General features: G+C 38.9%; 1 protein-coding gene and 1 non-coding gene across 2 annotated transcripts; one reads left to right on the top strand and one right to left on the bottom strand.

The window, feature by feature from the left end:
- Positions 1 to 11,001: 11,001 nt before the first annotated feature.
- LOC107830147 (serine/threonine-protein kinase TIO) lies at positions 11,002 to 22,912 on the top strand. Its single transcript, XM_016657627.2, has 23 exons — positions 11,002 to 11,166; positions 11,445 to 11,556; positions 11,662 to 11,736; positions 11,946 to 12,038; positions 12,189 to 12,263; positions 12,407 to 12,499; positions 13,901 to 13,964; positions 14,119 to 14,203; positions 14,550 to 14,622; positions 14,706 to 14,774; positions 14,860 to 14,940; positions 15,028 to 15,127; positions 15,206 to 15,355; positions 16,256 to 16,394; positions 16,889 to 17,060; positions 17,374 to 17,472; positions 17,558 to 18,079; positions 19,063 to 20,166; positions 20,352 to 20,585; positions 21,203 to 21,346; positions 21,523 to 21,603; positions 21,717 to 21,905; positions 22,326 to 22,912. Exons 2-23 carry the CDS (start codon positions 11,467 to 11,469, stop codon positions 22,569 to 22,571), a joined length of 3,978 nt encoding a protein of 1,325 aa, XP_016513113.2. The 5' UTR covers positions 11,002 to 11,166; positions 11,445 to 11,466; the 3' UTR covers positions 22,572 to 22,912.
- An 889-nt stretch (positions 22,913 to 23,801) lies between these two features.
- Positions 23,802 to 23,953, bottom strand: LOC142182451 (U4 spliceosomal RNA). The gene has a single exon (XR_012711272.1). It is a non-coding gene; the product is annotated as a U4 spliceosomal RNA (small nuclear RNA).
- Between the last annotated feature and the right edge of the window lie 525 nt (positions 23,954 to 24,478).

The raw sequence follows: 24,478 nt of genomic DNA, 5'->3' as shown, positions 1-24,478 counted from the left end.
AAAATAAACGCCCAAATGGACCAAATCCGGGCGCATCGCCACTACTAAATGGACCGGGCTCAAAGAAATACACCCAGTTGTCGTTCAAAGCAAGTGTGGCATCAAAGTTAATCTCGAAGCGGTTCAAAATACTAGACGTGCCAAAATATGATGGGACTTTGGACCTTGAGGAGCACATCACCACCTACACAATGGCGGTGAAAGGAAACGACTTAGCTCCGTACGAGATTGAGCCAGTCTTGTTGGAGAAATTCGGGGAGATCCACATGAAGGGAGCCCCGACATGGTATTCACTTCTACCCAAGCACTCAATAGATTCCTTTGAGATGCTTGCAGATTCTTTTATCAAGGCCCATGCCGGGCCAGGAAAGTGCAAGCCCGAAAGGCCGATATATTTAGAATTGCACAAGGATGGACGTGAAGGTTTCACCGGTAAGGCGGTCTTTTCACTCAGCTTTGAACTTGTGCACGTTTCACTCTTTTATAAGCTGGTTATGACTTTCTTGTCTTTTTTTTGACCAATCACCGCAGACAAGCACAATAAGTTAGCTTTTGGGAATACTTGCACACATTTTTAATCCAAAACTTAAGCAAAAAGGAGCATAAAATAGGCTAGAATCCCTAGTTATCACACAATGAGAGTCCAAATTGCTGTGAGAGTTCGTGACTAATTCCAGGAAAAAAGGATGTTGCTATTAGTCATGCCAGGTGAATGGGCAGCTGAGGCATTTACTAAAGGACTGAACTGGGGGAGCTCTGATGCTTCTCGAAAACTGAAAGAAAGTCTTCTCGAGTTCTAGGCAACAACATGGGTAGATGTCCACAATCGCTACAAATCAAAGATAAGAATAGAGTATGACCGGATCGATTTTCTGCCATCAACCAAAGGTCGGGACCGAGAGAAGAATAAGGAAAAGCTGAAGGATGGCTTTGACACATACCGACGGTCTTCTAAAGGCCAATTTTTGCCCTATGAAAGGGCCAAAGGACACGACACAGGTTTTCAATCGGTGACCGGTTCGCTACTGATAGGAGAGTTAACCGTGGCTTGGATAACATATCGTTACCAGACTAAAAGACATAAGGTACCGAGACTCAACCTATACCAGACTGTCCGAGTATAATTTCAATGTCAGCATGGTGGAACTCGTGTCGACGATGAGGAACATTAAGGAAGCACGATTCCCGAGGCCGATGAGATCAAATCCCAGTCAGAGGGATCCTAATCTATAGTGTGAGTATCATGGGACTAACGACCACTAGACGGGGACTGCCAACATATGCGCGAGGGAGGTGGCAACATTGCTGAAAAATGGCCATCTCAAAGAGTTCTTAGGTGATTGGGCTAAAAACAACTACAACTACAACCGGGATAACACAGAGTCCCCGAAGACGGCAGAAGATCCTACTCGTCTAACAATCAACATGATTTTCAGAGGGAACGAGATCAATGGTGTAACCTTCTCAGCAACAAAAAGACAAGGGTATCAGTGACTCATAGAAAAAGACTTTAAGAAGTCACCTAGGGTGATATCACTTTACGGAGGAGGACACCAACGGAGTCGTACTACAGCACAACGATGCCCTGGTAATTTCTCTTAATTTTTTAGATTTTAAAATTAAACGTATTTTGGTGGACCAAGGAAGTTCATCCACTATTATCCAATGGAGAGTGCTAGAACAAGCCAAGCTAATCGAAAAACTCATTCCGGCTACAAAGCTCCTCGCCGGGTTCAACTTAGCAAGCGTGACAATCCGAGAGGAGATATTGCTGCCCACAAACATCGATGGGGTCATAAAGACAACCCTGTTTGAAGTAGTAGACGACGACATAGGCAACAATATTATTCTTAGAAGACCATGGCCACACGAGATGAAGGTTGTGCCATCAACATACCATCAATTTCTGGAATTCCCAACTCCGGAGGGAATTAAACAAATAAGAGGAGATCAACCGGAGGCAAGGGTAATGAACAAGATCTCGATTTACAATAGTAAAGGGAAGGAACATGCGGCATAGCAATTACAGGAGTCGACGCCTGCCCCCGAGCCAAACGAAATCGATAAAAGGGAGGAGCCGTCAGAATCTTATCGGGTACCGAGGTATTTCTAGGTACCAGAAGAAACGGACACAAACCAAATCCATAGCAGAAGAACTCGAACAAGTTGCATTGTTCGAGAAGTTCTTGGAAAGGAAATTCCACTTGGGGACAAGACTAAACCTCGACCTCAGGTCAGGATTTATAAAAAAATTTAAATTTAATATTGATTGTTTTGTGTGGTCACATGCGGATATGACAGGTATCCCTCTAGAGGCGGTCGTGCACAAGTTAAGCCTGGATCCTAACATCCCTTCGGTGAGGTATACAAAACGCCCTATTACTGAAGTCAAAAACAAGTTTGTCAAAGAAGAGGTAATTCGATTGCTTGATATTGGTTCAATCCGAGAGGTAAAGTATCCCGACTGGCTAGCTAACATAGTAGTAGTTCCAAAAAAGAATAATAAATTTTGCATGTACGTAGATTATAAGGATCTGAATAAGGCGTGCTCAAAAAACTCGTTCCCATTACCAAACATTGATCAAATGATTGACGCAACGGGTGGACACGAGTTGATAATTTCCCTAGATGCCTATTCCGGGTACAACCAAATCAAAATGGACCCAAAGTATCAGGAAAAGACTTAATTCATAACAAATTTTGGCACATATTGTAACAATGTGATGCCTTTCGGGCTTAAAATGCCGAAGCCACTTACCAAAGGCTTGTGTACAAAATGTTCAAAAAGCAAATAGGAAAAACAATGGAAGTTTACATAGATGATATGCTAGTTAAGTCTTTGAATGCAAGTGGTCATCTGAAATACCTCCAAGAAACCTTTGACATCCTAAGGAAGCACAACATGAAGCTTAACCTAAAAAAGTGTGTATTCGGAGTCAACTCCGGTAAGTTCTTGGGTTTCTTGATGTCACAACGGGGGATCGAAGTCAATACCGATAAAATTAAAGCTATCGAGGACATTCTCGACCAGCTATCAAATATGAAAGAGGTTCAGAGGTTAATATGAAGACTTGCCGCTTTAAGCATGTTCATTTATCGATCTTCAGAAAAATGTCATAACCTCTTCTCACTTCTAAAAACGAAGAACAACTTCAAATTGACTATGGAATGCCAGAATGCCTTGAAAGATTTGAAAAGGTATTTATCAAAATCTCCATTACTATCGAAATCGGAGGAAGGCGAACAATTGCTAATTTACTTAGTAGTCTTGGAGGTAGCGGTAAGCTTCATTTTAGTCCGCAAAGATGAAGGTACGCAATCTCCTATCTAGTATGTTAGTAAAGTTTTAACGGGAGCGGAGACTCGCTATCCACACCTCAAAAAATTATCCTTAGCTCTCATAGTCGCCACTCGAAAGCTTAGGCCTTATTTTCAATGCCATCTGATAGCAGTGGTGACAACCTTTCACCTGCCGAATATCCTTCACAAACCTAAACTTTTAGGTCAACTAGCCAAATGGGTAGTCGAAATGAGTGAATTTAACATAGAGTATAAACTCAGAACTGCAATCAAATCATAAGTTTTGGCCGACTTCGTGGCCGATTTCAGTCCCGGACTACTGCCTTTGGCCACCAAAAAAGTGGTGATGGTGTCGTAAATGACATCAGGAGTTTGGACCTTGTTCATGGACAAATATTCCAACGTGAAAGGGTCCGGGCTCGGGGTAGTACTAATTATGCCCTTGGGAGAAACCCCGAGGCATGCCATAAGAACTGTTCCCTTGACGAACAATGAAGCTGAGTATGAGGCTTTAATTGCAGGACTTGAACTGGCCCGCGAACTAGACTCCTAGATCATTGAAATCAAATGTGATTCATAACTGGTAGTAAATTAGGTATACGGGATCTTCGACACCAAAGATGAACGCATGCAATAGTATATAGTGAAAATCCAGACTTTGCTCGCACGATTTAGGTAATGGTCAATCACCCATATCCCGAGAGAAGAAAATGTGGAGGCAGATGCACTGGCCAACCTAGGCTCATCCACGGAAATAAATGGATAAGACTCTGGTATGATCGTGCAGCTCATGCATTCGGTATTGGATGTGGACAGTTATTATGAGGTAAAAATGACCAATTTGGTCTGGGACTGGAGAAATGAGATCATTGAATATCTTGAGCACGGCAAACTACCCGAAGATCCCAAGGCATCCCGGGCAGTCCACACTAAAGCAACTTGTTACTGCTTCAAGGGAGACCAGTTGTATAGAAAGTCTTTCCAATGGATCTTGTCCCGATGTTTAGGAGCCTCCGAGGCTAATTACATCATGAGAGAAGTTCACGAAGGAATCTATGGAAATCACTTGGATGCGGACTCGTTAGTATTAAAGCTAATTAGGGCAGGATACTACTGGCCCCAGATGGAACAAGACGCCAAGGCATTTGTCCAGAAATGCGACAAGTGTCAACACCACGTGTCGTTGGTGCGTCAACCAGCAGTATTATCGTATTCATGAAACGAGGGATGGACATAGTCGATCTGTTACCGCCAGCTCCCAGTAAGGTAAGATTTCTTTTTATTTTAACTGACTACTTCTCTAACTGGGTTGAAGCAAGTCCTTACTAGAAAATTGGCGAGCACGAAGTGGTCAATTCCCTATGGGAGAACATAATTTGTAAGTTCGGCATACCGAAGGAGATAGCTAGTGACAACAGGCCACAATTTATAGGCACAAAGGTCACAAAATTCCTTGAAGATTTGAAAATCAAAAGAATCACATCTTCGCCATACCACCCGAGCGCAAATGGCCAAACGAAATCAACAACAAAAGTGATTATTCAAAATCTCAAAAAGAGATTGGAAGCAGCCAAATGCAAATAGCCCAAAGAGTTAACGGGAGTGCTATGAGCATACCGAACGATGGCTAAGTCAAGCATGGGAGAGACACATTTCTCTCTCGTATACAGAGCAAAGGCCCTAATCCTGGTGGAAGTGGGAGAACCTACCATGAGATACTTCCGGACGGACGAAGAAACAAATAACGAAGTGTTGCTGGTTAGATAGGAGATGCTCGACGAGCGCACCAGAAACAAATAATGAAAACATACTATAATCGAAAAGCCAATCTCCGTTATTTCAAAGTCGGAGACTTGCTTTTAAGGAAATTGACTCAAAACACTGAGAGTGCAACGTAGGAAAGCTGTATCCGATGTGGGAAGGGCCCTACCGAGTTTCAGCTATCGCCGGGAAAGGATCATATGATTTGGAAAATCAAGACGGAGTAAAATTTCTAAGCAACTGGAATGTGTCACACATCAAAAGATATTATTGCTGATGGGCACCACCTATACTGAAAGTATGTGCTGCACCCTTTTTCCCTTCATCCAATTTTTGTCCCAATCGAGTTTTCTCTGGCAAGATTTTTAACGAGGCATGAATGGAAAACATAATATGAAGGAAACGCCATCACCAGAAATAAGACCTTTAAATGACAAGGCATGGAACAACAAGCCAATACGGGATGGTTAGATAGTCTTTGGCTCGATAGCAAAGTTCCTAACGGGAAACAAAGCTTGCTATAGGACCAAGAGCTATCTGACTGTTCACGAGTGCCAATTCACTGCAAGCACTAAGGGGTGGTTCAATAATCTTTGACTCAGTAGCAAAGTTCCTAACGGGAAATGAAGCTTGCTATCAGACCAAAGATTATCCAACCATTCACTAGTGGAATCTTTAAAGGAACAAGACTTCTAGTATTCCAATTCGCATTCTTCGCATTCGATCATTGAGGGGAATGATATGAGAATATATCAACCAAAATGCTACATAAACCGGGACTAAAAAATTCGAAAACAAAAATGTATCATCGGGACCGGGGACTGCCGCGTAGAAACAAGTTGTACAAATTAGCCACAAGTAATGGCAATTTTTTTAGTACAACAAATGCGTATGTACTTTTGAAAATTGAAGGAATAAAGTAAAGTCATTTTATTTTTATCTTGGTTCTTGTCCAAACGATGAATTAATTTGGTCATTTGAAAGTTAAATAAGTACTTCAAATTCTAGTGCAGGAATGAACAGGAGACATCCTCTTCGAAAACACCATAAACATAAGAGGGCCATCTCTTATGAAACCCTCACGGTAAAGGGTTAGTTCCAGAAGGGTTTATGCCTAGAACCCAAATGCTATCGGGGGAAAATACACTTGAAGCCTTGCATAATACGTCGCAAAAAAGTAAACTTTGCGCGATGCTTAAACAAAAAGCACCTGTATATAACAAACGTGCCCAGCAACACAAATACAAAAGTATGAAAATATAGCAAAAAACTAAACTATTGCGTCCCTAGGACTTGGGTAAAGAGAAGCATCTGCGCCACCACGAGAAATAAGCGGATCTGCCACCTGCTCAGGATCTTGGCCTTCGTCATTATCCCCTTCAAGTTCCTCCTCAGTTCCTGAGAACTCGGAATTGGAACCAGAAGAGTCAATCGCATTAGTCGAACAAGGAGGAAACTTCGGGTAGTAGACTCCAGCTCACGGGCCTTGGCGATCTCGACATCAAAATCAATGACTCCTGCTTTGGACTCTTCCAGGGTTTTCTCCTCATTCTATACATAGAATGTGTCTTCTTAACAGTGATGGAATCCGCTTAGCGTTGGATCCCTAATTTAAGCTGGTCAACCTAGGTCGAAAGGCTATCCCTCTCGAACTTTACGGTAATAAGCCTAGATCAAGATCACGAATAGTAAGATATGAACCTTATTGTGTTCCATGACCCTCATATACTTCTCCTCCATCTGGCAACGCTTCTCCTCAGCAGCAACGACCTCTTCACCTTTGGAGTTCAAGGCAACCTCCAAATTATTCAATCTCTCAGTAGAGGTAGACTTGCACTCAGCAGCAACAAGAACAACATTCTGGACCTCGGAACATTTAGACTTGGCTTCTTGAAATTGTATATTTAACTGGTAAGCTTCTTGGCTAAGGGCCATAACTTCTTGCTCGCTTTGCTGCAACCGAGCCTCCAACTCACCGTCTTCGGCAACTTGTGCTTCCAGTGCCAGGAGACGAGCAACAATTTGGTCCCTCTTGGCCAACAGTTGATCCTGCTCAGACGTGAGTCTTTCTTTATCGAGGATCAACTTATGAAGGCCCTCGGAAGCAAGGAAGTTAGCATGCAAAGCAAAAAATCAAATCAGAAATCCTATAATAACAAGTCAAAATAAAACAAAGGAAAGATATCATACCGGTATTGTGCATGGAATTGTTTATCATACACTCCGTCGGAAGAGAGTGTATTTTCTTCTTATTTTTCTCTGAAGCCAACGGCTTCAGGTAATTGGTGAGTTCCACAAGCCAGGACAGTAGATGGCACTCAATAGAAACCGAAAGAGAGACGCTCCTCCTACTATGAGATCTACATAGGGGGCGAATAGTTGTGCCCCAAATTCCAATGTTCTGGGGAGGGGGGACATCCTCCTCTCGGGTATCTGCGGCTGGTGTGGGTAATGTAGCAGTTACTGCTGATAGAGGTATGACTGCATAGAAGGATATGAAGTTGATGTCATTGTGGGTTAAGAAGAAGTTGCGGCAAAAGCAGTGCTGGTTGTTGGTTGCTCATTAACCGAAGATGGAAAAGGCCTGGTACCCAGTCTTACAGTATCAGGAGTAGCGATTAGGACTCAAAAGTGAGAATTGGCCTTCTCTACTAAGTCACACTCTCCCTGGAGCGCTTGGACGTCATCCTCGGTTGGTGTTATAAGATTTTTAGTTTGAGAATTTTGTTGAGCTGATGAAGATCTGATGAAGATCGTTGTATTATATGTAGGGATGCCTCTTCATCATTGGCTTCCCCATCATCATCAATCACCACAATGGTTGGCTCGGGTGAGATGTTCTTTACCTATTTATTTTTGCCCTCGGCCGAAGAGGAACGTCGCCTTATTGGTTGCTTGTTCTCCGGCCGAGGAATCCGAGAGGAAGCACTTACACTAGAAGCAGGTCCGATAACACTTGTTCGAGTGAAGGCCTCCTTAGACAACTTCACAACCTCTGAGGGATCAGCCGAAATATCCTCCTTGGGGATGGTAACAGAGCCCTGTGAAAGACCTGAATTCAACGGAAAAAAGAAGTTAATTAATCTTCTTATACATAAGGTAAAAACAAGATTAGTTTTGATAATCAACTTACCATGATTTTGGGCCTTCCATCCGCATTTGAGGGCCAGTTCTTTCCACCGACGGGTCTCAAGCGTGGTAATATTCAAAATCTTCTGGACCTACTGGTCCATGTCTTCCACCTTTGGTAGTGTCTATCGAGTTGCTGAAATAATAAAAAGAGAAGAATCAGTAACAGCATGAAACAATCTTTCATTAGAGAAAAGACAGACGTTGAACTTACATGTACGAGCCCATGAATCAAGGAAAGATGGAGTTGTGTCCAGGATGATATCCCTAGTAGAAACTACAATGAACCGCTCCATTCATCTACGGTCGGTGTCATCATCTATGCTAGTGAGCAAAGCATGGTGGCTACGTTTGCTAAAGTTTATCACTCACCCATAAAAAAATCTTGGGGGAGTAAAGGTACATCATGCGAGCCAAATAGAGCTCTTCCCCTATCTCTTGACATAGCCGCTGTAGACAGGCTATCATCCGCCATACAGAGGGGCTCACCTGTGCCAAGCAGACTTCATACCGGTAGCGAAACTCCAAGATTATAGGATCAAGTCTTCCACATAATGAGAATGGGCCCAAAGTAAAAGGGTACGTGTAAACGTATGTAAAACCCTTATTAGGGAAGGTTACTCGCTTCGCCAAATCGAGAGCGATAATGTTAAGACCATGGCAACCACAATCCTCCTTCACATCAGGAATGCTAGAAGGAAGGATGGAAGAAGGATATATGCCAACAGCCCATGTACAAGAGTTGGTAGGAGGAAACTTTTCTTCAAAATCCTTGACGGTATTGAGCCTTTTAGGAATGATGGTGCTCACCGTAGGAGGGGCAACATCATTGGAGCTTTCTTTGTTTTTTAGAGAGCTTGAGTTCTTGGAGGAGGAGGCCGTGATTAGCAGAAGATAATAAGAGTTCTTTGAAGAAGAATATTAAAAGCAAGAAAGAGTTGAGTGCAAATAAGTTGAGAGAGTTTTGAAAAACTGTGAAGTGTAAAAGAAGAAGAATGAGGCGTATAAGTAGGAATAGGCGGCTAAAATTGTGTCCATGATTACCTCGAGGACCGGCGAAAGTATTGCTAAATCGTGGAGTGATGAGTGTTCGGGGCATTAAATATGGAGAGATGTGCGTCTAATCAAACGTCAGAAACTTTTCAGAGGGGATCCGAAAATTTTCCGCCAATAATGGTATCTTCACCAACTTCCCCATGACACAAATACGTGCCACAGGAAAACATGGAGAATATGTGTATAGGGTAAAATTGGTTCGTACTAAATACTCGAATAATAAAGTGACACGTGAAACTGGAGGCATACGGAAATCGAGGCAAGAAGAAACCAAGACCGAGGACAGCAGGTTCGACTGGCACCGGGAAGACCCGAAGGGAATAATGCTAATGAAGATAGATGAACATTTGTTGCCGATGACATTCAATGAAGAATATTCTTTAAAATTAAATACGTTATAGAGAATTTTGGCATTCATGGTCTGTAATTACACAATCATCAACGGCTCCCATAATTGTCATTTAAGAGGGGCTTGATTTTAGGACCTTGTGTCCCTAGGTGCAGCTATAAATAGTAATTTCAACAGCCATTGTAAATGACATAAATTTTATGATAAACTTATGCTACATACTGTTCAAAAGCTCAATAATACTTTATTTCCTGTCTATTAATATTCTTATTACTGCTTTCGGAATTTCTGCTTCCGGAACTAAGCTATTTGCTATCATATCTCGATTTCAAATGCTAAGTCTTGCATTTTATATAATTTATTATTTTAGGATCAAATCGATTCGCTTGTCTATAAACCATGCTACAAATTCAACTATACCGTTTTACGATTAAGCACTCATATATTTATAAACCGGTATTATTTATGTGAAATCATTGTGGAATAACACTATCACGGTTAACTATACATAAGCACTTGAATGGCAAAACTGCCATTGAGGGTCTCCCCAAATCACTTTTTAAACTCTTGTGCAGTTTAACCAAATACAAATTTAAGTTATACAATGTATATTCAATTTTTAATAGTGAACCAAACGTCTAATAACAAATATTCTTTGTATTACAATCTACACATTACTAATCCTGGTATAACTTAGTTCTAAATCAAACAATCCTGACATGTTTTCTAATTAAAGAGAGTTATATGTCACATTCTAAAAACTTATGCAAACTTCAGAAGAAAGGATTTTAAATTATACATGGTTACACATTATTTTACTCGGAAAAAAAGGAGAAATGACAAAAATAGTCCCTTTATTTTGGGGAATAGGTTCAAATTGACCCTTTAAATATATTGTTGAGCACTTTTGGTTATTTAAATTTTTCAAAAGTGAACACTTTTGTTCTCTTTCAACTATTTAAATTATATTAATCATGTTTAATGGAAAATATGAAAAAAAAAGATTTAACATGAGCTCACATTTGGAGGTGTAGTTTTTGCTATTCTTTGTTATATTTTTTTAGAATCAGGTGCACTTTTTGAGATACATTGCTTGTTATTTTAATTATTCTTAGTGTTCAGTGTAGTGTTTGGGTACTGCGCTTATTGAATTTGCAAAACTCTCGTGTTGTTTCTCGTTATTTTTTTATTTCTATTTCACAGTTTTCATTATATCTAACATCCAAAGCTTGTTAAAATATTTGATGGAGACAAAAATATTCAATGTTAACAAGCTTAGAGGACCAAAAATGCTCAAGCGTATATTTAAAGGATTGTTGTAAATATACCCTCAAACATAAGGGACCATTTATGTCATTTTCTCGAAATATGAGTAAATAAAAATTTGACAAGCGGGAAAAGGTTTTGAGGGGACCGTATGGTATTATTTCAAACGCAAATCCCCTCTCCATCTAAATTCTAACATCTTCATTTCTTCCCTAAAACACCCAAAATCCACTGTTCCCGTTTCGAATTTCATATATATTCCAGTTCATCACACGCCGGGTGGTGCAGGCATTCATCAATAAAAGGTAAATTCTCCACTTATACTCACTTGTTTCGGATTTAGATTCATTAGTTAGTAGAGAGGAGAAATTGTTAGTCTTGAACTTGTAAATTAGTTCTACAGTGAAATAGATAATTAACTTGTACATATTTATGCAGAAAAAAAACTCTATGTTTGACTTACCCCCTCAGCTCTGATGCAGTTCGATCTAAATTTATAGCTATCTGTCTGCAACAATTGTGAGGATTTTAGGTTTTAGAATTTATTGGATCAATTATAAATATTTGTACATTTTTGTGCCAGAAAATTTCATCTACTTTTTAAGATGGGTGTGGAGAGCTACCATGTTATAGAGCTTGTGGGCGAGGGCTCTTTTGGGAAGGTGTACAAAGGGAGGAGAAAGTTTACTGGCCAGGTACTTTTTTTTTATTCTTAGGCAAGACTATTTGTTATTCTTTCAGGATAAGGATTATTAGTGCTTTTGCTAGTCATTCTTACTTTTAAATTTGATTACTCTCAGACGGTTGCCATGAAATTTATTCCGAAACATGGGAAAAGCGATAAGGACATTCACAACTTAAGGCAGGAAATTGAGGTATTCTCTGTGGTGCTACCATACTTTGGGCATTCGCTAGGTCTCCAAAATGTGGTTAAAAAAAACATTTCCTCGGATTTTGCTGAAACAGGACGCTTATGCTTGCTCTTCGATCATAAGTTTTAATGTTTCATCTTGATTACTGTTTTTTTGAGGCTCTGCTTGCACTGTCTCTATTTTCTCTGAAGGAGGTTATTTAAATGGTGCAGATTCTAAGAAAGTTGAAGCATGAAAATATTATAGCAATGCTCGATTCTTTTGAAAGCCCGCAGGAGTTTTGTGTCGTTACAGAATTTGCTCAAGTAATCGGTCTCCTCTCTCTATTCTCTCTCTTCCAAATGTTAGGTTAGGTCACAATGCCATGTGCATTTTCTCCATGCATAAGACGTATTGAATTTCTATCCCGTAGTAGCAGGGCAGCATGGCTGACTAATGAAACCTATCATATCCAGGGTGAGCTTTTTGAAATTCTTGAAGACGATAAATGTCTTCCTGAAGAACAAGTCCAAGCAATAGCAAAGCAGTTGGTAATCTACACAAAATTTTGATTTCTTTTATATCTAAACATTACTATTCTTCTATCGACTACTTATATGTGGAGGAATTCCACCACTGTCCCATGTTATATATTTTATTTATTCATTTAACTGTTTTTTTCTTTTCGTTTCAGGTAAGAGCACTGCATTATTTACACTCAAATCGTATAATACATCGTGACATGAAGCCGCAAAATATTCTCATTGGTGCTGGATCTATTGTCAAGGTTGGTTATACTAATTTCTTATATGAACCAATAGTTTCATGGAATTGTGTTACAATTAGATATTACAAAAACATAATTGACGTGTTTATTTCTCATGGATGTTATTCTAGTTATGATCTCTTACTTAGCCAATTCTGTAATAAAGTTTTGGCCATTCAAAATGTTGTGATTTCATGTTACATGCAGTCTCAGAAGTTCCTTCTTTTTAGGTTTATGATTGTGTATGAGTAATGTCTTTCTTAGCACACCTAGAAATTGAAAAACAGTGCCATAAGCACAAAACCCAAGCAAAAGAAAACCATACAGTTCTCTATTCATTCTTTATTCACCATCAGTCCTCTGTTAGTATATTTTGACATCATTAAGCTCAGCCGGAAGCAGTGGCAGAAAGGCAGTGTATCCTCTAATATGTTGAATGGAGGTTTGCATGTTGCGTATTAGAACAACTGCCCTACTGGCAATGTAATATGGGAGTGGGTGTTGGACCTAAACATATCCACAAGATGAGCGAATCATAAATGTGTATATTTAGATGGCTGTGCTGTCATATAAGGTTAGAAATAATCATATCAGGCGAAAGGTGCAAGTAGCATAGATAGATATTAGATGATAAAACAAGAGAAGGTCGCTTGAGATTGTTTGGTCATGTCCCATGTAGATCTTTAGAAGGATCGGTCCACATGGGTGAAATTCATCGGAGGTGCTAAAAGGGGACGAGGCAGACCTAAAATCAGATGAGAAGAAGTTGTCTCGAAAGACTCTGAATTCGTGAAAGCAACCTTAGCACAAAATACAGCAAAATGGAAGAAAAGATCCACATAGGCTATACCAACAAGTTGGGATTAAGATTTAGTCATGTTGATACAATTACTTTAGGTTCAATGTCCACTTGGAGTTTTGGAGTATTCAAGAGATCTATACGCTACTAGAAAATTTAAAGAGCTTCTATTTGGTATAGAACTTCAATTATTGAATATTGCATAGAGAAGCGTCTAATGGAGTGACGTGGATACTTAGAATTCGTATAGATTATTATTGCCGATCCAAACTAATTTAGGATTGAAGCATAGTTGTTGTTTAATTATTGTTATCATCATACATTCAAGTGATCTTCTTTGCCAGGGATCTAGTCTTATTTTAGTTCCTTGAGGGAACATAATTTAGCTTATTCATTGGTATGTTCTGTGGCTATATGACAACTAGCCTGCAATATCTGTTAAAGCATTATTACATAATAAGAACTTGCGATGATACTGGAAATGCATTTGAGCTTGTTTTATCTTCATGTTTTTGTGGATAATATGGCAGTGTATAACTTGGTTCTTATTGTACTCTGTGTTCAGCAGTAAAGATATAACCCTATCTTCTCATGTCTCCCTCTTTTTATTTTTTATTTAACAGCTTTGTGACTTCGGTTTTGCACGAGCCATGTCCACAAACACAGTAGTTTTGCGATCCATAAAAGGTGACTTTTGCCTCACTTAGTAGGATTGCTTCAGTTTCCGGTTATAAATGGACATCAAGTGGTTGATACAAGCTACATTCCCAAAAAAGTGGCTGATACAAGCTATTGTTGATCCACTCCTTACCTGATCTCTGTCTTCTTTGCATTTTCTTAGGTACACCATTGTATATGGCTCCAGAATTGGTACGAGAACAACCATACAACCACACTGCTGATTTGTGGTCTCTTGGCGTTATCTTGTATGTGACATCTACTTAATTTAGGAACTCTTTCGGTGTTTTGAGTAACTTTAAGATTCTTTGTGATTGTTGGAAAGAATTGCCTTCTAGCTGGAGGGAAGCTTGACTCCTGTTAGATGAAATGAGCTCCTCTATTGCTAAGAAAAAAAAGAACAAACTTTTCAGTTTGGCGGCATTAAGAATCTGAACCTTCTAAAATAGGAACAAACGTCTGAATAAGAACATGATCATACATTGACAAGGAAAACAGTTACAGACTAGTCCAATTATACCCTTTATTGGCTTCTTTCCTTCTTCTGCATATTTTTATTTCTCCATATGAATTTGATCAGCTGATTTTATGCAGATATGAGCTGTTTGTTGGTCAACCTCCATTTTATACTAATTCAGTTTATGCTCTTGTTCGCCACATCATCAAGGTAACAAGGTTATGCTTGAGTAGATTTTGGATCTAGACCTGTGATTGATTAGACCATTAACTTGTAATCGCACTCGTACTCAGGACCCAGTTAAGTATCCAGACAATATGAGCTCAAGCTTCAAGAGTTTTCTGAAGGGCCTGCTTAACAAGGTTTCCATCTATAAATATAAAAGCCCTTGCACTACTATATTTTTAGCTTCCTACTTTTGATCTAGTGATCAATTCTGTGAATCAGGTACCGCAGAATAGACTGACCTGGCCTGCACTTCTTGAGCATCCATTTGTTCAAGAAACATTGGAGGATGTGGAAGCCAGGGTACCTATAGATTTTGAAAAGCAAGCTAATAATATCTAATCTTCCATTTTGGTCTTTCATTAATGGAACAATTTATCAAAATAACAGGAGATTCGTACTGCAGCAGCTGCTGCAAAGGGATCTGATGCAACTTGGAGGGGAAAGGGAGATATTCAATCAACTCAGTTGAATGTTGCAAGTCCCGAAAGTAAGTCCATCCTTTAACATATTGCACATGCACTTCTAATTTTGCCCAATTCATCTATCTCAAAGGATACCACTGCAGGTAAAAGTCATATTCAAGCTGTCAGTGCAAATGGAAACATTGGGAACCTTCAGACTGATGTTCATTTGAAAAGTCCAGACAACGTCACTGTCAATGCTTCACCAGAGGAGTTCCCAGGTTTCTCACAGCCTGATGATATTGTACAGTCAGGTAAGTTGTGTTCTGCTAGGTAGATTAGACATATTTTTCTACTTATGTGATCATGCTGCAAAATCGTAGGCTTTCTATGAGCTTACATCAATACAGCTGATACAATTGTTTTCAACATAGGAATAAAGGAAGAGCTTCATTCTTGTATTACCTCTTTGCCGATTGTAATCTAGGATATATGACCTGTATATATATTTTTTATTTAAAAAAATTTTAGTATTAGTTCCTGAACGTTGAAAAGGTCAATTTCACTTAGAAAAAATTAAATCATGACACATTAGGGTGGAAGGAGTAAACTAAACTCTTGTCACAACTTTCATTTAATTTTCTTTTTTAAATTGAATCAGTAGTGGCTCCACAGTTACTCTCTTTTGTTTCTGATCATGTAAGTAACTGATCATTTTCTTCTTCCGCACCCCTACGGGATAAAAAGCCACCAGGTTTTGCCTTGAGGTACATTAGCTCCTATCAGTTAGAGTTTCGTGTGTACGTAGGACAAACAGAAAGTTCAACTTTTTGAAGAATTGTCAGTAGGCTCTGTGCCGCTGCATACATGTAATATAATATTTACAACACTATTCTTTATCTGATTTTTATATGGATAAGTAATAGATCTTTCTTCATCTGTCAGTTTCTCCAGCTCGTCTTTCTTAGCTTCTTAGGACATTTGAATTTCACTCACAAGTTAGTTCTGATCATGCTTTTAACTGCTTAGTTACTTATGATATCTCATTCATATGTTTCTGTTAGTCATTCTTGTGTTTCTTTCCGGAGGGGAGGATCAAGCAATCTTTACCAATTCTCCTATATCACATCCCTTATTTTATTATGTGTAGCCCCGTGTGAGATTTCCATGATTTGTGATGTGTACGATATCCATGATATATGCCATCTTCTCAGGTTGTCAAGTTTTGGGCAGACTGGAAAGCAACTCCCGAACAGTCAAGGGTGCAAAACTTATTGGGCAAGATAATGATGCATTGTCAGCTATTTTGGTTCCGTTAAGAAACTTGTGTGAAGAATCAAAAGTTCCTGGCAGGTAAGAACTCTGTATAAGAGGTGTGCAGCATCTTATTTCATGATTAGACATGATATTGTATATTTTACATGATATTTGTAAAACATATTTGTTCAACGAGCAGGTAGTCCAAATGACCAGTTTTTGTTACTCTAGATAAATCATTCACCTTGTTTTTTGCCTCCAATTGAGAAAGAGTTTTTCATATTGAGGGATTCCGTCACCCTCTGCTGCAATAATGCTACTAGAATGAATTCCATCTGCATGTCTGTAAATACTTAAAGGAGAAAGATATAATTTACTTTCTCAGAGGTTTTGATATTATGTGTCACACGTATTAGAAGATCAGTTCAGAGAATTTTCGCTGCTTGCTGTTGTTTGACTTTGGTATCATTTATCAAGCCAAGGTTGGTAACATTTGATGGTTACAAGAACTGATATCTGGTTGAAGTAAGTAGGCACAAAATTGCTACTTTTGAGTTTTGATATTACTAACCTGCTTGTTTCTTGCACAGGGATCATGATTTTATCAAATTAAACCAATCGCTTAGGATCCTTTCGAACTTAGTTGCAGCAGCTTCCATCAACTCAAATGGGACTCTTGATCAAGTTATATGTGTCCTTCTTGGTTTCACTTATGCTGTACTTAAAATCAGGTCTTCCAATGGAACTGAATTGCTGATGAGGGTAATTTCATGAGAACGATCTTTACTTACCAGACCAAAGTAAAAGAGGAAGAGATTTTGCTCTGATATGGGTTTCTCTTCTTGTGGACTATAATTGCACATCTTTACGTTGGACTTCAATGAGATAGCTAAAATCTCAAACTTTGTGCTTAATTTTTGTCCAAACTTAAGTGTTAAAATATGAAAAGAGAGCTACGTTTCGCTATGAATTTTGAATAACCCGTGTATCCTTCAAAACAAATTTTCAATAATATTGCTGGTGCTGTTTTGCTTCCTTAAAATCTAATGATTAACGTGGTCTGACTGTAATGCAGAGTTTCTCCGTCACCAGAAAACTGTTAGATATCTGTGGAGGTGCTATTGGAGGCTCATTTCAAGGGCATTGGAGAACACTTCATGAATTGTACTCGCAGGTTTCGTTTCCTAACTTGGAAAACTGTGCACTGATATCACCATTTTATACTTGCTTTCTTTTAACTGTTATATACTAATGTACAGGTGATAAATAACCTGGATGATGCTTCTGGTCGAGTTTTGTCTGAGTCAACTGGTTGCATTGCAGCTATGTTGTTTCGAGTGGCTCAGGCTCTTAAAGTATCATCTTCTCCGCCAACCCTTATAGGAACTCTCAAAGAACTGTTAGACCATGCTACCAGCTCTGGCATAGTGGACCTTTTGATTTTGTGCTTAGCTACATCAGGGTCTAACCTCATATCAGGTTCCTCAAATTTACTGCGAGCTGCTGCTGAAGCCTGCAGGGCTCTTTGGTTGCTGGTGGACGCATTTGAACTACTTTCTCTAAGAGATAATAGATATCATTTTCCAATTAGCTGTTTGCGAAGTCCATCTTTACATCGACTTGACATCAAGGACCATGAGCGAGGTCCATTACTTGGTAGGGATTCAACAAAAATTATTGATTCCATGACAAAGGCATTTCTAAGGTCCAAAGCCATACAGGTTGCTGTTTATTATTGTCTGCATCAACGTCTTGAACCTTCTATCTGTGCTGGAGTACAGGTATCTATCTTTTTGTTTTCACTTACTATGTTTTACTGGAACTTGCTTAATGAGTTTGGAGCTGTTGGATTTTTGTGGATAGGTACCATATGAATCACAGGAACTTGGATCTTTTTTTTTCCTCTACTCTTTCTCTCTCTGTGTGTGTTGTATTTACAAATCCACCAATGTCCATTTCTCAGCTAACTTTTACCATCTCCAGGCTAATAATTTCTTAGCAAAATGTTCTGGAACAATTATTAACTGACATTTGTTGAAAGGTCCTGTGCCATTATCATTATACCTTGGAGCCATTGACCAATAGATCTATTTGGTGGTCCTGGTCGTGCATAGTTGATTGCTTAAGTACTTTTATTCCCGCTCAAGCGAATGTAGTAAAGCAAGATTGCTCTCTACATTTTTCCTAAACATGACATCTAATGATGTAACGGGAAAGGGAAGAATAACGGGTGTCAGCTCAAAGTAGCAGGACAAGGTCCATAGGGCTTGAAGGGAATAACAAGAAGTGAAGCACGTGCTTCTTTGAAGTGAGCACAAATCATGACATTAAAGTAACAAACAAATGACTCTACTATTATTATGGTCAAATTGCAACTAAAATGACTGATCTCAGTATCCAATAATAATAATGCCAATATTAATCCAACTCCTCAAAGTTGATCTTCAAAGAACTGACATGTTCAGGTTTACTTTGCGCATCATTGTTTGAAGCGGACATCTCTATGAAGTGATGCCCCCTTGCTTCCCTTCGCTTCTTTAAGCAACGAAGCAATGTCTTTCAATAACACTGGCACACTCTTTAAACAAACGGCTAATTGGCTTATTACATCTCATCAAAATATATTTTGTTTTCTGTTTTTCACACGCATCCTGAAAGAAGGTTAGGTGCATGAGACGTTGAATAAAGTAGCTATATTTTGTGCCTTTATCCTGATATCTTGTGCTGTCACATGTCAAAATTATTAACTTATTCTTCTTTTCAGCTTGTTCTGAGGTGTTGCTTGCATAGTGGAGTTGTTGCCAATATCCTCTGTGGTCTGCCTAGTTCTCTTCCCGTTACTACAGTGGTGAGTGGAGGAGGCGACGGCACTATTGTTTCAGAGATTTTCTCTGTACTGTCATCAACTAAGAAAGCACGTGGCGGAGAAGCAAACACCTTGGTTCTGCACTTAAGCCTTCTTCTTGCCACCATTGCACAATGTCTAAAGTCATCAGGAAGGAATTCTGCCTTGTTCATTCTCACTACATCTTCAAGAAAGCAGCTCACTCGGCTCTCTGACCTTGCACATTATTTCTCTGCTGATGTACAGTCATTATGCCAACCTCATTCTGCATCTGCAATGCTAGCTCTAGCATCCATTCTGTCTCTTGAAACTGGCTGCACAGTTGAAACTGCCATTCTTGACATAGCTGTGCCTATGATCCCTAGGACTGCCAAGCTATGTGAATACCTTAGGAATCCTGCTAATGAACAAGATGGAACAAGTATGTTTAGTGGAATGCTTTCACATTGGCATGGCCTAAGAGATGGATGTATTGGGTTATTGGACATACGACTGAAGAAGGAAGGACCATTGGCTGTGCAACACTCCTGTGCTAGTGGTATTCCACAGCTGCTTATTGATTTGTTGACAAACAACATTACAGAAGTCTCTTCTGAAGAATCCAATTTTTCGAAAGACCAAATTGAGCTATCACCAATTGGAGTTGCATGGAGCATTTCATTACTATGCCAATGCCTTACTGGGGGAGTATCAACTTTTCGTCATATATTGCTTAAGATGGAACATGTCAAGGTCATATCTGATTTGATATTGGACATACATCTTAAGCTAGTCAAATCTTGGAGTGGACCCGGTGGCGGGGTGGATGGGGTTAGGGATACAATAAATGCGGTTATAGATCTTTTGGCATTTCCGTTTGTGGCTGTACAGAATGGTCTAGGTTTGCCATCTGCTACTGCTTCAGTGAATAGTGGATTTCTCCTTAATGTTGGTTCACCTGGTGGAAGAGTTTGTCCTGAAGACAGAGACATGGTGAAAGCAATTGAATCACATTTGGGAAAGTATACTCAAATCCTATTGGAGGTTGGACTTTGTATCTTCCCTTCAAACTCTTATAATCTTACTTGAAATATTGTGTACTTGAAGGATAAGGTTTCTGAGTGTGGTTTGCAGTTTATCGGCCAAATTTCTTAAAAGGATATTCGTTGGTCAAACTCTTCTTAAGTGTGTGTCATCAGTATATGATTCTCCACACTTTATGCTTGCAGGTAGGAGTTCCAGGCATTATTCTTCGGTGTTTGGAACATATGGAATCCAAAGATAAAGCCAGGCCTGTTGCATTTCTTGCCAAAATGACGGCTTACCGACCTCTTGCTGTTCAACTATTGGGTAAAGGTTTGCTGGATCCAAGGAGAATGAAGTCTCTACTGGATGGTTCATGCCCCGGAGAAGCCGTTCTAGATGTTCTCATGATTGTTTCAGATTTAGCTCGCATGGATAAGGTCAATTCTTTACTGGGCATACACTCTTAGTTGATCGATGGTGAACTTTCGTGACTTTTAATTCTTCATTGGTTAGTAGAAGTCAAAGAATGGTGTACAGGAATGCTAAAGATTGACTTTGTTTATAATGCCATTGGCTGTGCTTTCTTTTTTCTCTCTCTATGTTTTACATGTTACTGCCTGTTTAATTTCTTGTCTGATGTATCCTTGATTATTATTTAAACATTCCTTGATACCTCTTATACTATTCCGAAGTTTCTTTTGGCAATATGTGGAAATTAAGAATGATTGACCTTTAAAGTTGGATTTGTATGAGTCATAGTTAACTAAATTTGTCAAAAGTAAGCTTGAAGTTGAGTATACGTTTTAAGTGCTTAACTGCTAGGGTTTGTTTATTTTTGTGTGTTTAAAAATTATATTGAACGTAATATTATAGTCTAGTAAAAAAAAATTTACTCTTAAACCTTGTAGATAGTGTGAAATACTTATTTGATACGGATTGTGTGTGGACTCATTTAGTGGTACTTATTTGATACGGATATCATTGAAGAGACTGATTGTATCATAAGTTTTCATAACTATGCTGATGTTGATTCTAACTGTACATATGCATCCAGGCCTTCTATGAATACATTGATGGGGCAGATATCTTGGAGTATCTTAAGGAGTTCCTAACCGATAAAGATCCTAATGTGCGTGCCAAAACATGCAGTGCTATAGGAAATATGTGTCGTCACAGCTCCTATTTCTATGCTTCGCTGGTAACGCCCTCCTGTATAACCTGTGGTTTCATCTGTATTGAGTTTAAACCAAAATGATCTTTCATTTATAATTTCAGCATTACTTCCTATTGTGGTTTTACAGTTCTAGAATTTACTGCATATACTAATTCTATCTTTCTCTTCCAACTCTCAATTGTTTTTTGCTGATTTTGTAGGCAAAACGTGGCATCACTAGTCTTCTCATTGATCGCTGTGCTGATTCTGACAAAAGAACGCGGAAGTTTGCTTGCTTTGCTGTAAAGCTTTTGTTTGCTTCCTAGCTGTTTGATAAAATCAAATTATCTTTTTAATTTTTGTCAAACTATTGTTATAAATGGTTAGCTGATTAAGGTCTTTTCCACATTTGTAGATTGGCAATGCTGCCTATCATAATGAGCTGTTGTATGATGAGCTCCGGAGATCCATTCCTCAGCTCTCATATCTGCTGCTTTCAGCTGAGGAAGACAAAACCAAGGCCAATGCTGCTGGGGCACTCAGTAATCTTGTCCGCAACTCCAACAAGCTTTGCGGAGATATTGTTTCTAAAGGAGCCATGCAGGTTTTTCATGCCCCTATCATGTTTTACCTTCGTCGTTGCTTATTTGCATAGCAAATCTAAACCTACTGATTCTTTTCATTTGCAAAGATATTGTTTCTAAACCAGAATATTTTCATAGTCATATCACTTTATACTAGTTTTGAGTACAACAACAACAACAACAACAACAACAACGGCCCAGTGTAATCCCACAAGTGGGGTCTGGGGAGTGTAATATGTATGCAGACCTTACACCTACCCCGAGGGGCAGAGAGGCTGTTTCTAGGAGACCCTTGGCTCAAGAAGGCCACGAGATTTATACTAGTTTTGAGTGCCTGATGCAAATGCCTTATGCCTTAACTGCCTGTTCTATCCTAATAGAGAATGCTGAATTTGTTCAGCAAACTTCCTTTACCAAAGTTGATGGTTCTTTTTCTCCAGGCATTACTTAAGCTGGTGACAGACTGTTCTGTCGTAGCTCTGAGCCCCAGTAGAAAAGATACAATAAATGAGTCACCTTTAAAGATTGCACTATTTTCTCTGGCGAAGATGTGTGCTCATCCACCTTGCAGACAATTCCTTCGATCATCCGAGCTATTTCCAGTAGTTAGGCAGCTTCAGCAGTCACCGGATTCAACGATAGCTAATTATGCCGCTGTAATCGTTAAGAAAGTTGCAGAAGTATAATTGATCATTGATTTGCTTGAAATCTGCCAGCCACTGAATTGAAGCTCATCTCTCATGTGCCACTATGAAAAGGTTGATGCACGCTCAGTCGGTTTATCATGCAATTGCTCTTGTACAATTGAAGCAACATAAGGTCATCAATGACTTGGTTGCTGGTAAATATATGTATCTACCAACTTATTAAATTTCTGTATGCGGTTCAAATATGGAAACATTCTTAGAATCAAGTAAATTTTTGGGCAGTTTTCCATTACCTCTCACAGTTATGTCTGTGCAGTAAGGATATAATGCTTTTAGTCTTCACTTGAAGAAAATAATATGTATTGGTCCACTTTTGCAAAGCTCTGCGAATATCCTTCCTTTGATTGTTCTGGACTAAAGCTCATTCTTTGTAACAACTGGCATGAGAGACCGTAATTCCCATTTTCCTTTTGTTATTCATTCATTTAATGCTGTTAGGCGCAATAACTAAATTAAGGAATTCTGCCAAGATAACCCCTCTTTCATCCCCTCTCCGAACCACACGTGATATATGAATTGTCTTGGTTGAAAACATGACCATGTCCAATACAGGAGAAGCTGAATGAAGTTGAAAGTGAGTTGCTTCACTGCCTTAATACAAAACAGCAACTCTTCGGCAACAATTTTTATTCATATCAGTCTTTGCTATTCAAATGTGATCTACGCCATCTTGTTGACTGAATGATACATAACTTTTATGATATCATGTGTAAAATCTGTGAGTCATTGTCTAGAACTTAAAAACTCTTATGCTAAGGTAGGCTATGAATGCAAGCATAGCTGTAATACTCTCAAATTATAACCTCAACGTGGTATTTCACGCACCAAATATTCTTCAAAATGATTGTTCTCTTAATTCTGGTTCAATTCTTGTCATTTATTACATCTTTAAACGAGAGTCTTAGCTACCGACCTTTTGATTTTGGGATAAGGTATTTTCTCCACTTCTTACATAATCTGAACGTGTTTCACAGTATACATGGAACAAATGCTCAAGAACTGTTCACGGTTATATCAACAACCTTATCCCTCCTAAAATAGAATTCATTTTTTCTTAAAATAGTAAAATAACTTGGTCCAGTTTCCTATTAATCTCACTGATCTTCATAATAACTAATGTAGAGCCAAGTTTGTTCCTTTAGGAACAGCGGTAATTATATCATTACGGAAATTAAATACCACGTCAAAATATTGAACTAAGAATTGTAGGGCTTAAACCCCAAAGGGAGCCCTTCCAAAAATTCTCCACGGCCAAGGGTGAACCCAGGCCAAAGAGGGGGTTTGGAAATAGTTTTCAACCAGCAATAGACGCGCCTCGGTTAGAACCTCACTAGCTGCGTCATTGCCCCAAGCGCAAAGATGGTTTTAAACTAACCACCGGCTTTGCATAATATAGGACCCGGTTGATCCGCTTTTTCATGGATTACCGATATGGGATATTGGCAACCCTCTGAGCAAAACTGTGACATTTAAACCAGCACTTTATTATGGTTTTCAAGTTTTTTGGACTAACTTTTTGTCTCTACACATCATCTGTTTCAAATTACATGGCATAAGGCGAGAACATGTTTAAACCAAATTGAAATTAAGATGATATGAACTGTTCTAGTATGATGGTTAAGATTAAATTAGGGGTGGTTATGTTAACATATTACTTATGCTAAAATTATACTCCCTCCGTTTTAAAAAGAATTAACCTATTTAACTATTGGGATTTTTACATACCTATATACTATTAGAAATTTTATTACCCCCCTACTCAAGTTTCAATTTAATTACATCCTATATACAAATTTACCAATTATATACACTTTAAGAATTAAATAAGTATCTCTTTATATTAGGAATCAATTATTTTCCATCCTTATTCTCTCTCTCTACGTCTC

Source organism: Nicotiana tabacum, chromosome 6 (genome assembly GCF_000715075.1).
Source record: "Nicotiana tabacum cultivar K326 chromosome 6, ASM71507v2, whole genome shotgun sequence".
NCBI lineage: Eukaryota > Viridiplantae > Streptophyta > Magnoliopsida > Solanales > Solanaceae > Nicotiana > Nicotiana tabacum.
This window is presented reverse-complemented; position numbering and strand designations above follow the sequence as displayed.

Excerpts from the sequence above, each read along its gene's own strand:
- LOC107830147 (XM_016657627.2), top strand. The coding sequence starts at position 11,467 with ATGGGTGTGGAGAGCTACCATGTTATAGAGCTTGTGGGCGAGGGCTCT. Across the intron at positions 14,941-15,027 it reads TGGAGGATGTGGAAGCCAGG|GAGATTCGTACTGCAGCAGC; the intron begins GTACCTATAGAT and ends TCAAAATAACAG. Across the intron at positions 21,347-21,522 it reads CCTATTTCTATGCTTCGCTG|GCAAAACGTGGCATCACTAG; the intron begins GTAACGCCCTCC and ends CTGATTTTGTAG.